An 18745-nucleotide genomic window follows, 5' to 3' on the forward strand; every position below is an offset into this window, starting at 1 on the left:
CACAGGTCTGCTGTGGGAGGAGTGGGTTCCAGTTCGTGAGATATTAACACCGGTCCTGGGGAAGGTGGGATTTGGGCAGTCTCTCCCCCCCCCACCCTCTGCCCCCCTGTCCAATCTCTCCTCACCCACTGTCCCCGTCCATTCTCTCTCAACCCCCACCCTCTGCCCTGCATTCTCTTCCTACCCACCTATGCCCACCAGTCTCTTTCCCTCACCATCGGTCCCCACAATCTTCTCCATTCCCATCACCCTCTGTTCCCCCCAGTGTTCTCATCCTCCCACCCTCTGTCCCCCTGTCAATTATCTCTCTCACCCCCTGACACTCTGCCCCCTCTGTCCATTCTCTCTCCTTCTCTTCCACCCACTCCCTGTCCTTGCGGATGCCTCAAACCCTCTTCGATCGCTGTATCAAACCCTTCTAGGAAGAGAGAAAGAGAATGGATGTTGATGACTCTACCTGGTAGACACGGCTGCACGAGAAATGACTGATCTTTAAAATTGAGAATAGCTAAAATGATATATTCAGAAATATCATGAAAGCATGTTCAACTTTATAGAAAAGCTGCAGACATCTTTCTGAAACTTGCATTCAAATATGTCCAGTTAGTCCACAGTTGAGGACAGGGTGTAATTTGTGGATGGCCTATACCTAGTCTTGTGAAATTGATTCTGACTATGCAGAAATAAAACCATAGAGTTGTACAAACCCGTCGGTCCATGCTGACCAGGTATCCTAAATTAATCTTGGCCCATATACCCATCCAAATGCCTTTTAAATTTTGTAATTGTACCAGCCTCCACCACTTCTTCTGGCAGCTAATTCAATACATGCACCACCCTTTGTGTGAAAAATTTGCCCCTTAGGTCCTTTTAATATCTTTCCCCTCTCACCCAAAATGAATGCCCTCTATTTCTGGACTCTCCCACCCCAGTGAAAAGACCTTGTGTATTTAACCTATCAATGCCCCTCATGATTTTATAAATCTCTATAAGGTTTTATAAACCCTCAGCATCCAACGCTGTATGAAAAACAGCTCCAGCCTATTCAGCCTCTCCCTGCAACTGAACCCCTCCAACCTTTGCAACATATTTGTAAATCGTTTTTGAACCCTTCTAAGTTTCACAACATCATTGCTACTCATGATTAATAGGCTGTGAACAATCTATCTTGTTCAGGGCATAAGAGGGGGCATTTGTTGAGGGGAATTAACTTTCAAACTGTTTTTTTCTGACCCTGAGTCCCTTTAAATCTTTTCCCTCTCAACCGAAATCTATGCCTCGAGGGGACTCCCCTACCCTAGGGAAAAGACATTCAAAAGTTGAGGAGTCACACAAAATGCAAACACAATAAAATGTCGAGCTACAGGTTTAAAAAAATATGGCTTCAGCTTTTTTTAAACTCCTGTTGACATTTGACATTCGGGTACAAAATCTTGTCAGCATCGCCACAGACCACACTACGCATACGCCTCGGTGTCAGTAAGTACTGCGCATGTTCAAAGGCGTTAATAAGAACTGCGCATGCCCCACGCTGTCCGCAATTACGGACCGCGACCTTCTGTTGATGGGCCAATGGGGAGCTCGGGATGACCGGAAGGAGCCTGGTTCCTTTGTCAATCAGAGCCTTGCTATTGTCTGAATACGGAAGTTTGCCCATGAGCTTCTGAAGTTGCTACTGCTGTTGTTCCTCTCTGAATGAAGATTGAGCTTCACCCGAGACTGCAACTTCTTTCCTCTGTCGAACATTTGTGAGTACGGCACTCTCTTTTCTTACCCCCTTTTCCATTTGATTTCATTCTGGGGTTCAATTTTTGTTTTGCAGCAATTGAAAGGAAAGGGAGTGAATCCCGGCGAGGGGAGAGAGTCTGGAAAAGTTGGGCCAAGATTGTGTCTTAGTTAGCAAACACGTGGCAAATGTAGTAGCACAATTTGAAGTTATCGCATTTGCTGTTTTTTTAAAAAAAAAGCAGAAAGGAGACGCATTCCTTAAATAGTGATATTTTGGGATGTGAAGAAAGTGAGGACTGCATATGCTGGAGATCAGAGTCGAAAAGTGTAGCGCTGGAAAAGCATAGCAGGTACAGGCAGCATCTGAGGAGCAGGAGATTCGACATTTCAGGCTCGAGCCCTTCATCAGGAATGATGTGTTGATGTACAAACAGGCCTCAGCGTCCTTCTATACCAGCAAGCAATGAGCAAGACAAGTGGTACATTAGCAAGAAGAATTCAGAGGTGGCGATGTCTTCCTGCAGTTGGGGGGGGGGGGAGTTCATTGAATATATTCAAGGCTGAGGTCATTTGAATTTTCGACAACAAGGAAGTGGATGGTCATGGGGGGAGGCAAGAAAATGGGTTTAAGACCAGTATAGAACAGTTAGACAGTCAGACAGTGCAGAAACAGACTGTTCTATCCAACTAGTCCATGCTGACTATGTTCTCAAACTAAACTAGTTGCACCTGCCAGTGTTTGGCCCACATCTCTCCGAACCATTCCTATTCATGTGCTGATCCAAATGCTTTTTAACCCTTTTAACTGGACTACATCCACCACTTGAACTGAATTGAATTTATTTATTGTCACATGTACTGCGGCACAGTGAAAAGCGTTGTCTTGCGATCACACAGTTAAGTAGCATAGTAAATAATAGGTAAACAGCGGCAAAAACAAAAACAAAGGTTCAGGCAAATCCTGAGAGTTTGAGAGTCCATTCAGTGTTCTAACAATAGTAGGGTAGAAACTGTTACAAAACTGGCTGGTGCGTTTGTTCAGGCTTCTGTACCTTCTCCTCGATGGTAGAGGTTGTGGACAAACATTGCCAGAGTGGGATGGATCTTTCAGAATGCTGGCGGCTTCCCTTGACAGCAGGCCTGGTAGATGGATTCTATAGATGGGAGGTTGGCCTTTGTGATTTTCCGGGCTGAGTTCACCACTCTCTGTAACCGTCTCCAATCTTCAATGGTACAGTTGCCATACCAGGTCGTGATACATCCAAGACAGCTTGTTGTGGATGACCACTCCCAGGAGCTTGACACTCTCCTCTCATTCCACCTCTGTGCTGTTAATGTGTATGGGGGCATGAGTAACATCCCGCCAAAAGTCAATAACTAGTTTCTTGATTTTGCTAGCATTGAGATCTAGTTTGTTTTCAGTGCATCATTTTTCCAGGTCTTCCATCTCCCGTCTGCAGTCTGTTTTGTTGCCATCTGAGATTTGACTGACTATAGTGGTGCCAGTGAACTTGTAAATGGCATTAGTCTTGTATTTGGTGACGCAGTCATGGGTATACAGTGAGTACAGTAGGGGGCTGAGTATGCACCCCTGGAGGACTCCAGCGTTAGTGAGGATCAAATATTGTCCCCAGTCTTCACTGATTGTGGCCTGTGGGTCAGGAAACTGAGGATCTAGTTGCAGAGAGTGGGGCTTAGTCCGAGATCACTAAGTTTAGTAATCAGTCTCGAGGGGATAACAGTGTTGAAGGCTGAACTGTAGTCAAGTAGGATTCTTACGTACCTGTTCTTGGTGTCAAGATGTTCTAGGGAGGAGGGAAGGGCAAATAATATGGCATCTGACGTGGATCCGAATTTCCCGATAGGCAAATTGGAGTGGGGCAAGAGTAGTGGGAAGGCTGGAGTTGATTAATGCCATGACCAACTTTTCAAAGCAATTCATGACCACCGAAGTTAAGGCAACTGGGCGGTAGTCATTGAGACGTGCTGCATGAGTCGTCTGAGGCACAGGGATGATGTTGGCCCTCTTGAAACAGGCAGGGACAATGGCCTGCTGCAGGGAGAGGTTGAAGGTGTGCGAGAAGACCTCTGTCAGTTGATCTGCCCATGCTCTGAGTGCACGGCCTGGTCCTACGTCTGATCCCATCGCTTTCCTTGGATTCACACGAAGGAAAACTGATCTGACCTCTGGGCTTTCTCTGGACATTCATTCCACACACAAACTACTCTCTTAAAAAAAGGGTGCTTCTGATGTCTTTTTAAAATCTTTCTCCTCTCGCCTTAAAAATGTGCTCCCTAATCTTGATGCTCACATCTGAGCGAAAGGACATCTCTATCCTTCGTGATTTTATAATCCTCTGTGAGGTCACCTCTATGCTCCAGTGAAAAAAAATCCCAGTGTATCCACCTAGATGTAGGTAGATTAATGTCCAGTCATGATCTGTTGAACGCTGGTGCAGGCTTGAAAGACCAAATGGCCTACTCCTGCTCCCAAGTTTCTCTCACTGTGTCCAGAACAGCAAGAGACCATAAGACACAGGAGCAGAAATTAGGCCAATCAGCCCACTGGGTCTGCTCCACCATTCGATCAGGGCTGATAAATTTCTCAACCCCATTCTCCAGCTTTCTCCCCTTGATACTCAAGAACCTATCATCTGTTTCAGTCTTAAATATACTCAGTGACTTGGCTACCGCAGCTTTCTGTGGCAGTAAATTTCATAGATTCGCCACTGTCTGGCTGAAGAAGTTTCTCCTTATCTCCGTTCGAAAAGATCTTCCGTTTACTCGAAGACTGTGCCCTCGAGTCCCCATCTCTCCTACCACTGGAAACATCTCCCCCAACATGCACTCTGTCCAAGCCATTCAGCATTCTTATGTTTCAATTAAATCCCCCCTGAGTGTAGGCCTGTTAATCAGCATGAACCAGACTTTCCAGGATGAGGCAGAGCAGGGATTAGGTTCAGTAAAATGAGAATGAAAGGAGAGTGTGTGGGATGGAGATTTTCAGCTTTTAGGGAATAAGGGAGGAAAGAGAGTTTGCTATAAATTATAATCGATCGGATGGAATAATGGACCGAGGATTGGCAGATGGAGTTTAATTTAGACGAACGTGAGGTGTTGCATTTTAGGAAAGCAATCCAGGACTTAACCAGTTAATGGTGAATGTTCCTATTGAGGGTGAGAATAGGTGGACAGGGCAGATGAATGCGTGGCTGAGGAACTGATGCATGGGAGAAAGGATCCAAAAATGTGAATATTGGAATCTCTTCTGGGGTAGAAAAGACCTGGACAAGAAGGATGGATTGCACCCGAATTGGAAGGGGACTAATATTTTGCGGCGAGATTTGCGAGAACTGCTCAGGAGGATTTAAACTAGTAAGGTAGGGGTGGGTGGGGGGCAGGGATTGCTGGGACCCAGAGAAATAGTGAGGAAAGAGATCAGTCTGTGACTGGTCCAGTTGGGAAAGGGACTGAGTTAAACAATCAGAGCAGGAAGTAACAAAGCAGAGAACAAGGTAGGACTGGTAAATTAAACTGCATTTATTTCAATTGCAAGAGGCCAAACAGGGAAGGCAGATGATGGTTAGGAACTTGGGACTGAGATATCATGGCAGTTACAGAAACATGGCTCAAGGATGGACAGCACTGGCAGCTTAATGTTCTAGAACACACATGGTATTGGAAGGATAGAAAGGGGGACAGGAGAGGAGGGAGAGTGGCTTTTTTGATAAGGGATATATTACTGTGCTTAGGGAGGATATTCCTGGGAATACATGCAGGAAGCTTATTTGGGTGGAACTGAGAAATAAGAAAAGGGATGATCACCTTATTGGGATTTTATTACTGACTCCCTAATAGTCAGAGGGAAATTGAGAAAAAAATTGTAAGGAGATTTCAGTTATCTGTAATAATAATAGAGTGGTTATGGTCAGGAATTTTAACTTTCCAAACATAGACTGGGACTGCTATAGTGTTTAAAGGCAGTACAAAGGCAGTTGGAGTACACTTAAGAGTAAACTCAGGAGGGCAAAAAGGGAAAATGAGATAGCTTCGACAAGTAGAGTTAAGGAGGAATTTAAATGTGTACAAGAAAATTTTCTGATTCAGTAAGTGGATGTTCTGACTAGTGAAGGTGCAAACCGTGACCTACTCTTGGGAAATAAGGCAGAGCAGGTGACTGAGCTGTCAGTGGAGGAGCACTTTGGGGCCAGTGACCATAATTCTATGAGCTATAAAAGAGTGATGATAAAGTATAGACCAGATCTAAATTGGAGGATGGCTAACTTGGTATTAGGCAAGATCTTTCAAAAGCTAACTGGGAGCAGATGTTCGCAGGAAAAGGGATGGCTAGAAAATGGGAAGCCTTCAAAAATAAGAAACTGAGAGTCCAGAGACAGTAGATTCCTGTTAGGGTGAAAGGGGAAAAACTAGGTAAAAACAAGGACTGCAGATGCTGGAAACCAGATTCTAAATTAGATGAAGGGCTTTTGCCCAAAACATCGATTTTCCTGCTCCTTGGATGCTGCCTGAACTGCTGTGTTTTTCCAGCACCACTCTCATCTGGAACCCAGGGTGAAAGGGGAGGCTGGTAGGTGTAGTGAATGCTGAATGACGAGAGGAATTGAGCTTTTGGTTCAGAAAAAGAAGGAAGCATATGACAAGTATAGACAGGAGAGATCGAGTGAATCCTGACAGTACAAAGCAGTTGGATTATACTTAAGAGTAAACTCAGGAGGGCAAAAAGGGAACATGAGATAGCTTCGACAAGTAGAGTTAAGGAGAATCCAAAGGGTTTTTATAAATACATTAAGGAGAAAAGGGTAACTGGGGAGAGAACAGGGCCCCTCAAAGATCAGCAAGACAGCCGATGTGTGGAGCTGCAGGAGTTGGGGGTGATAATAAACAAGTATTTTGCATCAGTGTTTACTGTAGGGAAGGACATGGAAGAAATAGAATGTGTGGAAACAGATGATGATATCTTGAAAAATGTAAAAATGTCCATACTACAAAGGAGGTGGTGCTGGATGTCTTGAAATGCATGCAAGTGGATAAATCCCCAGAACCTGAACAGTTGTACCCTAGAACTCTGTGGGAAGCTGGAGAAGTGATTGCTGGGTCCCTTGCTGAGGTATTTGTACCATCGGTAGTCACAAGTGAGGTGATGAAAGACTGGAGGTTGTCTAACGTGGTACCAATATTTAAGAAAGATTGCAAGGAAAAGCCAGGGAACTATCAACCAGTGAGCCTGACATTGCCGGAGGGCAAGTGGTTGGAGGTAATCCTGAGAGACAGGATTTACATGTATTTGGAAAGGCAAGGACTGATTAGGGATAGTCAGCATGGCTTTATGCGTGAGAAATCATGCCTCACGAACTTGATTGAATTTTTTGAAGAAGCAGCAAGGGATTGACGAGGGCAGAGCAGTCGACATGATCTCCATGGACTTCAGAAAGGCATTCAACGGGGGGATCCAAGATGGCGGCGACCCAGTAAGACTGAGTCTATAGTGCTCCTCCCAAGACTTGGGCACAGTGGGTCACCTACCCCCTACCAAGCTCACCAAATCATTTATAAATCATTTTTAACAGTTTAGTAACTCAATTAGTTGTGCAATATTATATTTAAGCAACTTTATCCTAAGTTAAAATGACTAAAGGGAAGGGAGCCCGCAGCTCTCAGCAAGCAGGAACCCCTCCCCCACACTCTCCAGCTGCAGCAGAGGCGTCCACAGCCGCCCCGGGGGACTTACCAACAGTAGCAAGCCTTGCAGAAATGCTTTCCAAGCTTGACTCGAAGATCGATGCCTTTATCGTCGAATCCAGAAATCGTTGGGAGTCGTTGTCGGCCGCGCTGAAGAAGCACGACCGTGAAATTGAAGAAATTCAACGCCGAGTCGGAGGGGCGGAGCTAAAGGCCGCGACCTCGGAGACAACCGCTCAATCGGCCGTGGATCAGGTCCGGACTCTCGAGCAGCGAGTCCGGACCTTGGAAAATCATATTGACGACCTCGATAATCGAGGTCGCCGAAAAAATATTCGTTTGCTGGGCCTTCCCGAACGGGAAGAGGAAGGCCAGCTTACAGCATTCCTGGAGCAGTGGCTGCCACAACTTTTAAATCTGCAAGCTGGATCAGGCCAGGTAAGGGTGGAATGGGCCTACCGGGTAGCAATACGCGGGCCCGGCTCGAACCAGCGCCCACGCCCGGTCTTGTTCCGGCTGCAGAGCTACAAGGAGAGGCAGATACTCCTAGAAGCCTCTAGAAATCTCGGAAAAGACCCCCAAGCTATGATCTACAAAGGATCCAAGATCATGCTATTTCAGGACTTTTCCCCGGCTCTGGTTCGAAAGAGGAAGGCATTCGACGAGGCGAAGAAGCGTTTAAGGGACTTAAATGTACAGTACTCCTTACGCTACCCAGCGATGTTACGCTTTAACCATGAAGGATCTGTATATAACTTTGGATCACCAGAAAAGGCTAAGGAATTCTTGGACTCTCTTAGATAAACTGTAGGACATAATGGATGTTGGTCTGCCTCCCCCCCCCCCCCCCCCCCGTTTTGGTTTATATCCCCTCCCTTTTTTTTTCTTACCTTATTGCTTAATATTATTATGGGGGGTGGGGAGAGGGATTTGATTTTCTCCCCCCCCCGCCTTGGAGTTGTTTTCTGTTATTATTTTATGTATATATGAGAGGTGTATGTATATGTGTGTGTGTGTGTGTATATATATGTATATGTAAGCTGGGGGATTTGGTTAATGTTGGTGGGGGGAGGTGGTTACCTTATTCGATTTTACCTCTGTCTTTAGGAGCGGGGTTGTTTTTCCCTTCGTTATTTTGTATTATCATATTTAATTATTATTTGTTGAACTGGTAATTTTATAGTTATATGTTTATATATGGTATTAACATTACCAAATATACCCAGGTGTTGGTAGGGGTGGGGGTGGGGTGCTCACTGTTAACTCTAGCTTTGTATTATATTTGAATTTTCCTCATTTGATTGAGGAGTGCCTGGGTCAAGGGTGGGGCATCGGTTGGGAGAGGATATGAGGGATTTTTGGAGAGGAAGTGATGCCCCCTGGGAACAAGGGGGAAAGTCTCCACTTAGATACGTTTTATATTTTTTTTATTTAGAAATAGTTTTTTACTGTATTGTTGTGGGTGTATTAAAGAGGGTTTATTTTTGTAAATTTTACATGTTCCATGCTCGGGATGTTCTGGATAGGGTTCCCCCTCCCGAGGGGTCTCGGATTGGCCCAGAGGATTATGGTTGATCAATCGGTTAAGTGGTGCACCTGGAATGTCAAGGGGAGTAATTCGCCACTTAAAAGGAAGAAAATATTATCAAATCTTAAGAAGGAAAGAGTTGATATAGCTCTCCTACAGGAGACACACCTGTCAGATAAAGAACACTTGAAATTACGACAGGGCGGATTTGATCAGGCCTTTTTTTCTTCTTTTAGCTCAAAAAGCAGGGGAGTTGTTATTCTTGTTCGGAAGAATTTCCCTTTCAAAATCCTAAAGCAGATAAAAGACGAATCTGGACGATATATCTTGATTAAAGCTCTCATAAATGGAGAGGAATATGGGATTTTAAATTTGTACTGCCCCCCAGCACACCCCTTTAAATTTATAACGGAAGCCTTTTCAAAATTGATGGCTTTTGATGCCCGTCATATAATTATAGGGGGAGACTTTAACTGTATTATGGATCCGGAAATAGACAGGATTCCCAAGAGTACTGCAGGAGTATCTCCCAGATCTAGACAATTGATGGATCTGAACAAAGAATTAGGATTAGTAGATGTATGGAGATGTCTTCATCCACAGGGTAGAGATTTTTCTTTCTACTCTAATCCACATAAATGTCACACCAGAATTGATATGTTTTTTGCCCCCTCAATTTTTTTAAATTCCATATCATCCTGTAAAATAGGTAATATAGCAATTTCTGACCACGCTGCTGTATATATGGAAACTAAGGCGAGGAACAGTGGGACATCCCCTCGGCATTGGCGTATGGACCCCTTCTTAATGAAAGATAGTAAATTTGTAAAGTACTTCTCGCAAGAATTTAAAACTTTTTTAGAAATTAATTCAGGTACAGCTAGCAACCCGTCAATGATGTGGGAGACCATCAAAGCTTACACGCGAGGCTTGATCATCTCCTACTCTGCGACCCAGAAGAAATTAAAGGGAGAACAACAGCGTCTGCTTGAAGCCCGCTTAAAAGCGGCTGAAACAGCATACACTGATAGACCCTCTATTATTAAATTGCAAAGGATTACAGCTCTTAGGACAGCTCTAAATACTACACTAACTCAAACGGCTAAGAGGGAAATATTATTTGCAAAGCAAAGGTTATATGAATATGGCGACAAACCGGGTAGATACTTAGCATTTCTTGCAAAGAAAAAAAAGGTCCCTCAGACTATTATGTCTATCAAGGAAAGTACGGGTATTTTGACTCATGATCATAAAAAGATTAATGCGACCTTTAGAAAATTCTATTCTGAGTTATATAAATCACAGGATTGTGAAGATAGGACGAAGAGGATGCAGTCATTTTTTAAAAATTTGACTTTTCCAGACCTAACTCCGGAACAAGTATCGGTCCTAAATGCTCCTCTTACACCCCAAGAAATAGTTGATGCAATTAGGCACCTTCAAAATGGTAAGACGCCGGGCCCAGATGGCTTTCAAGCTGAATTCTATAAAGAATTTACAGAAATACTGGTTGGTCCACTTATGGATATGTATAACTATGCATATAGTCAGGGCTGTCTCCCGCCTTCGTTGAAAGAGGCAAATATCTCTCTTATCCTTAAAAAAGGAAAAGACCCAGAAGATTGTACATCATACAGACCAATATCCTTGCTAAATGTAGATTTTAAAATCCTCTCTAAAACGTTAGCACTGAGATTAGAAAGGATACTGCCACATATTATAAAGGAGGATCAGACGGGGTTTATTAAGGGCCGTAGATCATCCAATAATGTTAGAAGGGCTCTGAATATGATTCAAGCTTGTCATCAGGGAAAGATACCAGGAGTAGTGGTTTCATTAGACGCGGAAAAGGCATTTGATAGGGTCGAATGGTCATATTTGTTTTACACATTGGAGAGGTTTGGTGTTGGACAGGTGTTTACCAAATGGATCTCAACATTGTATAGTGATCCCAAAGCAGTTGTGGTTACCAATGGATTAGGCTCGGATAGCTTCAGTGTGGGTAGGGGCTGCCGTCAGGGATGTCCCCTCTCGCCATTGTTATTCACGCTAATAATTGAACCACTAGCAGAAGCTATACGAGCTGATCCTAATATAGTGGCCCCAAGGATTGGTACAGGTAAACATAAAATTACCCTTTATGCAGATGATGTTCTTCTATTCCTCAGTAACCCTTTGACGTCCATACCTCGCTTAATCCAAGTTATTAATACATTTAGTGCATTCTCAGGTTATAAAATTAACTTTTCAAAATCGGAGGCTATGCCAATGGGTGGCCTTGCTGTGATACCCCGCTTAGCGGACGGTTCCCTTTTTCCCTTTCGCTGGTCCCTGGAGGGTTTCTTATATTTAGGCATTTTTATTACCCCAGTATTTGGTCAGTTGTATAAGGCTAATTTTGTGTATTTATTGGAAAGGATAAGGCAGGACCTCCAGCGATGGGGAGACCTGCCAATTTCCTGGTTGGGTAGAACAGCATTAATCAAAATGAATATCCTGCCCCGTCTCCTATATCCTATGAGAATGCTTCCGGTGATGCTGCCGAGGACAGCTTTATGTAAATTATACGGCTGGCTGAGTTCCTTTATCTGGAACCATAGGCGGCCCCTTATTAAGCTGAAGAAGCTACAGCTTCCACAGGCAAGGGGTGGATTGGACTTCCCAGATTTTAGGAAATATCAATTAAGTTCCCTATTAAGTTATATAGCTGATTGGGTCTTGTCTGATCCACAATCAATCTGGTTGGACATCGAGGCTTCTCAAGTAAAATACCCACTTATTAACCTTTTATTCTCAGACAAGAGGAAAATCATTACAGATCACTGTAAAAACCCTATAATACTGAATACAATCAAGGCCTGGAATATAATGCGGCAAAATGAGGGTAATTCACATAAAACATCCCCCTATGCACCGATAGTGGGAGCATGGGGATTCCAACCGGGGTTAACAGATGCCACTTTTAAACTCTGGAGATCCAGGGGTATCTCATGTCTCGGGGATTTATTTAAGGATGGGGTCCTGATGTCTTTCGGACAGCTGCGTCAGAAATTCGGATTACCCAATGGAGACCTCTTTCGATACTTCCAAATTCGAGATTTTATACAGAAGAAGACTACGTTATTAGATAGTCTTTATAAATCCGATAGAGAATGTAGTGTCCTACGACCAGTGGGGGTATCTTCCGTCAGTAATATTTATCATTTGCTACATGATGAAGTATCGGGAGATATGAATAATCTGCTTAAAACATGGGATCAGGATCTGGGACTAGAAATCTCCACAGAAACGTGGAATGATATCTGGGAAAATGCTAGAAGAATTACTATTTGCAACAGAACCCAGGCTATCCAGCTGAAGATACTTCATAGGGCCCATATAGCACCGGTTCGATTGGCAAAATTTAAGGCAGGAGCATCTCCAATGTGTCCTAAATGCAAAATAGAGGTGGGCACTCTTATACATTGCCTATGGACCTGTCATAAGATCCGTAGATATTGGACTAAAGTAGCAAGCACCCTGACGGAAATTTTAGGAACGGAAATAAAAGTGGACCCCGTATCTCTCCTCTTGGGCTTTTCGAACTTTCCCTCCCTGGACACGTACGGGAAGAGACTATTTTCTATTCTTTCTTTCTGTGCAAGGAAAAATATTTTGATGAACTGGGTGGCGGAGGGCCCCCCTGGACTTTCAAATTGGCACAGACTAATTATGGAATGTATTCCCCTTGACTTCCTTACAAATATGGTGCACCGAAAGACCGAATTATTTTATAAAATATGGCAGCCCTTTTTGAATTACATAAATACAGATATTTCGGCTATCCTAACAAGGGCTTTTATTTAATTGAGACTACAGACCTGGCTGGTCCGCGGCCCCTCGGGGGAGGAATCCCGCACGAATACGGGTTTTATCATATCTGATGTTAACACATCCCGAGCATGTAAGAGACTTAAATATACACCCTGGTTAGTTGTAGGTTAGATAGTTGAGTTTTGTTTGTTTGTGTTTTTTTTTTCCTTTTCGTTTTTTTTTGTTTTGTTTTTTTTTCTTTTTTTGTCAAATTATGGTTATTGTATATTTGAGCTAATTGTATATCAATGTTTATATCTGAGAGTTTTGTTTATTTTTGTAAACTTGTAAAAATGTTAAATTTCTAATAAAAATATCTATATAAAAAAAGGCATTCAACAAGGTTCCTCATGAGAGACTCGTTAGCAAGGTTAGATCTCGAGAAATACAGGGAGAACTAGCAATTTGGATACAGATCTGGTTTGAAGGTAGTAGACAGAGTGGTGGTGAAGGGTTGATTTACAGACTGGAGACCTTCGACACGTTTATTCTATCCATAATCCTCATGATTTTATAAACAGACAAGGTCTTCTCCCTGGGTTGTGGAGTCCAGAACTAGAGGGAATAGGTTTAGAGTGAGAGGGGAAAGATTTTAAAAGGGACTTCAGGGACAAGTGTTTCATGCAGAGGGTGGTGAATGTATGGAATGAGTGTCAGAGTAAGTGATGGAGGATGGTACAACTAAGGCATTTAAAAGGCATCTGGATGGGTATATGAACAGGAAAGATTTAGAGCGATAGTGGCCAAGTCCTGGCAAATGGGACGAGATTAGGTTAGGATAACTGGTCGGCATGGACGAGTTGGACTAAAGGGTCTGTTTCCGTGCTGTACACCTCTTCGGCTTTACTTCAGGACTCTGAAATTGTTCATGAAAACCACTTTAGTAATCTGCCCAGTTTTAAGACTACAATATACAAGAGCAGAATGAGGCCATTTGGCCCATTGAGTCTGCTCCACCAGTCGATCATGGCCGATATGTTTCTCAACCCCATTCTGTTGCCTTCTCCTCGTAACCCTTGATCCCCTTACTTATCAAAGACCTATCTATCCCTGTCTTAAATGCCCTCAACGACTTGGCCTCCACAGCGCTCTGCAGCAATGAGATCCACAGATTCACCATCCTCTGGCTGCAGAATTTCCTCCTCATCTCAGTTCTGAAGGCATTCCTTCACCCTGAGCCTGTGTCCTCTGGTCCTCGTTTCTCCTACTGGTGGAAACATCTTCCCCACATCCACTATATCCAGTCAGAGTCACGCAGCACGGAAACAGATCCTTCGGTCCAACAGTCCATGTTGACCATAATCCCAAACTAAACTAGTCCCACCTACATGTACTTGGCCCAATATCCCTCTGAACATTTCTTATTCATGTACTTATCCAAATGTCATTTAAATGTTGTGACTGTAGGCGCATCTACCACTTCCTCTGGAAATTCATTCCACACGTGAAGCACTCTGTGTAAAAATGTTACCCCTTATTTTGTTTTTAAATCTTTCTGTTCTCACCTTAAAAATATGTCCGCTAGTCTTGAAATCCCTCATTCCAGGGAAATGACTCCCTGCATTCACCTTCTCTGTATCCAGCAAGATTTTATAAATCTCAAAGAAGACCTGAAATGTTAGCTTGCTCTCTCTATGTGGACGCTGCCTGACCAGCTGTGACCTACAGCATTTGTTGTTTTCAGGACGGATTCCAGCATCTGTCACAATGCGCTCCTAAATGTTGGCTACCTCTTTCCAGATCCTTTGAGACTCAACCTTACTCAACAATCCACTGTGCGGTACAGTCAATAAAGTTCCACATTGCATCTCTTTCAGCACACACGGGCAGCACGTGGCTCAGTGGTTAGCACTGCTGCCTCACAGCACCAGGGACAAGGATTTGACTCCAGCTTCAGGTGACTGTGCAAACTCCACACAGACATTGTCCTCCCCGTGGCTGTGTGGATTTCATCTAGATGCTCCGGTTTCCTCCCACAGTCCAAAGATGTACAGGTTAGGATGAATTGGCCATGCTCAATTGCCCCATAGTGTTCAGGGATGTGTGGATTAGGTATATTAGTCGGAGGTAAATGGAGAGTTGTTGGGCCAAATGGCCTCATTCTGCACTGTAGGGATTTGATGTGGCAACCCCCCAGCTGTTTGCATTTCCTGTAGGGGAAGTGGGGACGGGCCGAAAGTTCAGTGTGTGTGAAGCGAAAATTAAACGTAGTGCTTTGCGTGAGCTCAAGCTGAGTGACTTGGTGGCGGGACTGGAAAAGGAAGGTACAGTGTCTGTGGTTAGTGATGCTGCCTCACGGCACCAGAGAGCCAGATACAATTCCAGCCTCGGGGCCGTTGTCTGTGTGGATATTGCACATTCTCCGTCTGGTGTTTGCGGCGGATTTCTTCCAGTGCACCTGTTTCTTCCCACTATCCAAAGATGTGCTGGTTTGGGTGAATTAGCCATGTTAAATTGTCCATAGTGTCCAGGATGTGTAGGTTAGATGCATTAATCAGGTGTAAATGTAGAGCAATCAGAGGAGGGTAATGGTGCTTTCAATTTCATGGAATTCCAAAAGAAAAGAATGTTCCGCATAAAGTCGAATTGCTTGTTCTGAATTTCTACCCTGACTGGCAGTGATGACTTTCATAATCTGTTTTTTCCAATGCATTTGAAGATTTGAAGACTGAAGTTTCAAATTCAGTAGTTGAAGGGCTTATGCCCGAAACAGCAACTCTCCTGCTCCTTGGATGCTGCCTGACCTGCTGTGTATTTCCAGCACCACACATTTTGACGGACTCTCCAGCATCTGCAGTCCTCATTTTCATGTCAATGACAGGCAGTCAATCAATCCATTGGGACTGTAATGATTTTTGACTATGATTCTGTGAGAAAGAGCAAAATTCTTTGGTTTCTGTTTCAGTACGCTTTCAGCATCAGTGGAGCTGGATGAGAGACACTACTGTGGCAGCGCATTGAATGCGCAGCCTGTCACAATTATGCAGCCTGGAAAGAGGAATTCACGGCAGGGAGGGTTTGTACACGCGTTTGTGTGCAGCTGAAGCTTTGGCTATGGAGAAACCAGAGGAATCTCGCCCCATGGAGAAACCGTGGAAGTGTGGTGACTGCGGGAAAGGCTTCAGTGTCCCATCTGCCCTGGAAATTCATCAGCGCAGTCACACCAGGGAGAGGCCGTTCTCCTGCCCAGAGTGTGGGAAGGGATTTATCCGCTCTTGCCACCTGCTGGACCACCGCCGAGTCCACACTGGGGAGAGACCATTCACCTGCCCCGACTGCGGGAACAGCTTCACCCACTCCTCCCACTTGCTGGCGCATCAGCGTGTCCACACCGGGGAGAGGCCCTTCCCCTGCTCTGACTGTGGGAAGGCCTTCAGCAAATCCTCTGACCTGCTGAAGCACCAGCGGGTCCACACGGGGGAGCGGCCATTCAGTTGCCCCGGGTGCGGGAAGGCCTTTAGCGATTCCTCTGCCCTGCTGAGGCACCAGTGGGTCCACACAGGCAAGAAGCCGTTCCCCTGCCCTGAATGTGGGAAGGGCTTCAGCAGTTCCTCCTCCCTGCTGACACACCAGCGGGTCCACACTGGGGAGAGGCCATTTGCCTGCCCGAAGTGTGGGAAGAATTTTCCCCAGCCCTCCCAACTGCTGACCCACCGGCGGGTCCATACCGGGGAGAAGCCATTCTCCTGCTCAGTGTGCGGGAAGGGCTTTGCAGTCTCCTCCAACCTCGTGGCCCACCGGCGGGTCCACACGGGGGAGAGGCCCTTCAGCTGTCGCGAGTGCGGGAAGGCTTTCAGCAATTCCTCCCACCTGCTGAGGCATCAGCGGGTCCACACTGGGGAGAAGCCGTTCTCCTGCCCAGAGTGCGAGAAACGCTTTAACTGCTCCTCCCACCTACTGACCCACCAGCGGATCCACATGGGAGAGTGGCCGTTCTACTGTCCTGAGTGCAGGAAGGGCTTCAGCAATTCTTCTGCTCTGCTGACCCACCAGCGGGTCCATAGAGGGGAGAGGCCATTCGGCTGCCCTGAGTGTGGCAAGAGGTTCACATTTTCCAGCAACTTGCAAAGACACCAGCGGGGGCACCAGTGCTCCCAACAATCGGATACTGCCAGTGACGCTACTGTGGATTAAACCTTGTGCCCCACTCTTAAAAGCCCACCAACTTTCCCACTGTACCAATTGTCAAACAATTTCTGGACTGCACACTGCCTCGCACCCCCAAGTGCAACTCTAAAGTGGCTCGGGGCGACATGGTGGCTCAGTGGTTAGCACAGCTGCCTCATAGAGCCATGGATTCGGGTTTGAATCTACTGTTTGATTATCCCGTGTCTGCATGGGTTTACTCCGGGTGTTCCGCTTTTGCTCCCACAATACAAAGATGTACAAGTTAGGGTGAGTTAGCCTAGCCAAATTGTCCATAGTGTTCAGGGATGTGTAAGTGTGGTGCAGTAGTCAGGGGTAAATGTAGACTGGTCAAAAGTGTGGTGCTGGAAAAGCATAGCAGGTCAGGCAGCATCTAAGGCGCAGGAGAATCGACGTTTTGGGCATAAGTCCTTCATCAGGATTCTCCTGGTCTTCGGATGCTGCCTGATCTGTGCTTTTCCAGCACCACATTCTTGACTCTGATCTCCAGCATCTGCAATCCTCACCTTCTCCAAGTAAATGTAAAGTAATAGGGTTAAGAGAATAGGTCTGGGTGGGTAACTGTATGGAGGGTTGGTGTTGCCTTGTTGGTCCAAAAGGCCTGTTTACATTCTGTAGGGATTCTGTGATTCCATAAACTTTGCTTCCAGTGGGCGACATTACTCGGAGTCTGGGAATGCACGTTCCTAAGAATCTGCAGAAACCTAAGACCACAAGACCACTGGAGCAGACATGAGGCCATTCAGCCCATTGAGTCTGCTCCACCATTTGTTAGAAACAAAAAATAATTGCGGTTGCTGGAATCCAAAGTAGGCAAGCAGGAGGCTGGGAGAACGCAGCAAGCCAGGTAGCATTAGGAGGTAAAGTTAGCATTTCGGGTATTAACCCTCCTTCAGGACTGAAGAAGGGTTCTTCCCAAAACATTGACTTCTGTATCAGAAACAATTTACCAGGATGTTGGCGGGGGTTGGAGGGTTTGAGCTGCAGGGAGAGGCTATTTGGCTGGGTGAGAGATTTAAAAGGGACGTAAGGGGCAATGTTTTCACGCAGAGGGTAGTGCATGTATGGAATGAGTTTCCAGAGAAAGTGGAGGCTGGTACAATTATACCACTGAGAAGGCATCTGGTTTCGGACATGAACAGGAAGGGTTCAGAAAGATAATGGGCCAAATACTGACAAATGGAACCAAATTAATTTAGGATGTCTTGTCAGCGTTGATGATTTGGACTGAAGGGTCTGTTTCCGTGCTGTACATCTCTATGTCTACCGGTCCTGATGTAAGTTTTAAAATTGAGTCCAAGTAACTTTGAATAGTTCAGTCTTGTTGAACTCACCTCTTGAAAGGTTTCAAGTGAATCCCTCCAAGTGATACTGTTTAAAAATGCCAAGTTGGACAAAATATCTCATTAAGTTCGACACAAACCCACAGCTGAAGATATCAGAAATCACACAACACCAGCTTACAGACCAACAGGTTTATTTGAAATTACAAGCTTTAGGAGCATTGCTCCTTCTTCAATGCTGCTGCTTCATCACTTCACCGACAAAGGAGCAGTGCTCTGAAATCTTGAGTTCAAATAAACCTGTTGGACTCTAACCTGGTGCCATTTGACTTCTGACCTTGTCCAGCCCAATCCAACACCAGCACTTCCACATCAGAGTTGACTAATGAGATCGGATTTTATTCAGTGTGATTAAGTGAGATGCTCATCTGAAAACAAAACTGTTGGAGAGACAAAGAGACACGAGTCAGTGCTACAGCACGGAGACAGGCCCATCGGCCCAAACTGG

At 45.0% G+C, this 18745-nt stretch overlaps 1 protein-coding gene across 1 annotated transcript; it reads left to right on the forward strand.

Moving 5' to 3' along the window:
- Window positions 1-15862: 15862 nt before the first annotated feature.
- On the forward strand, window positions 15863-16990 carry LOC148142848 (uncharacterized). The gene has a single exon (XM_087975690.1). The coding sequence runs from the start codon at window positions 15863-15865 to the stop codon at window positions 16940-16942; it is 1080 nt and encodes a 359-aa protein (XP_087831816.1). The 3' UTR covers window positions 16943-16990.
- The last annotated feature ends 1755 nt before the right edge of the window (window positions 16991-18745 follow it).

The sequence above is a fragment of the Chiloscyllium plagiosum genome, unplaced genomic scaffold (genome assembly GCF_037043375.1).
Source record: "Chiloscyllium plagiosum isolate Xiang-an unplaced genomic scaffold, Cpla_swu_hap1 HiC_scaffold_27, whole genome shotgun sequence".
NCBI lineage: Eukaryota > Metazoa > Chordata > Chondrichthyes > Orectolobiformes > Hemiscylliidae > Chiloscyllium > Chiloscyllium plagiosum.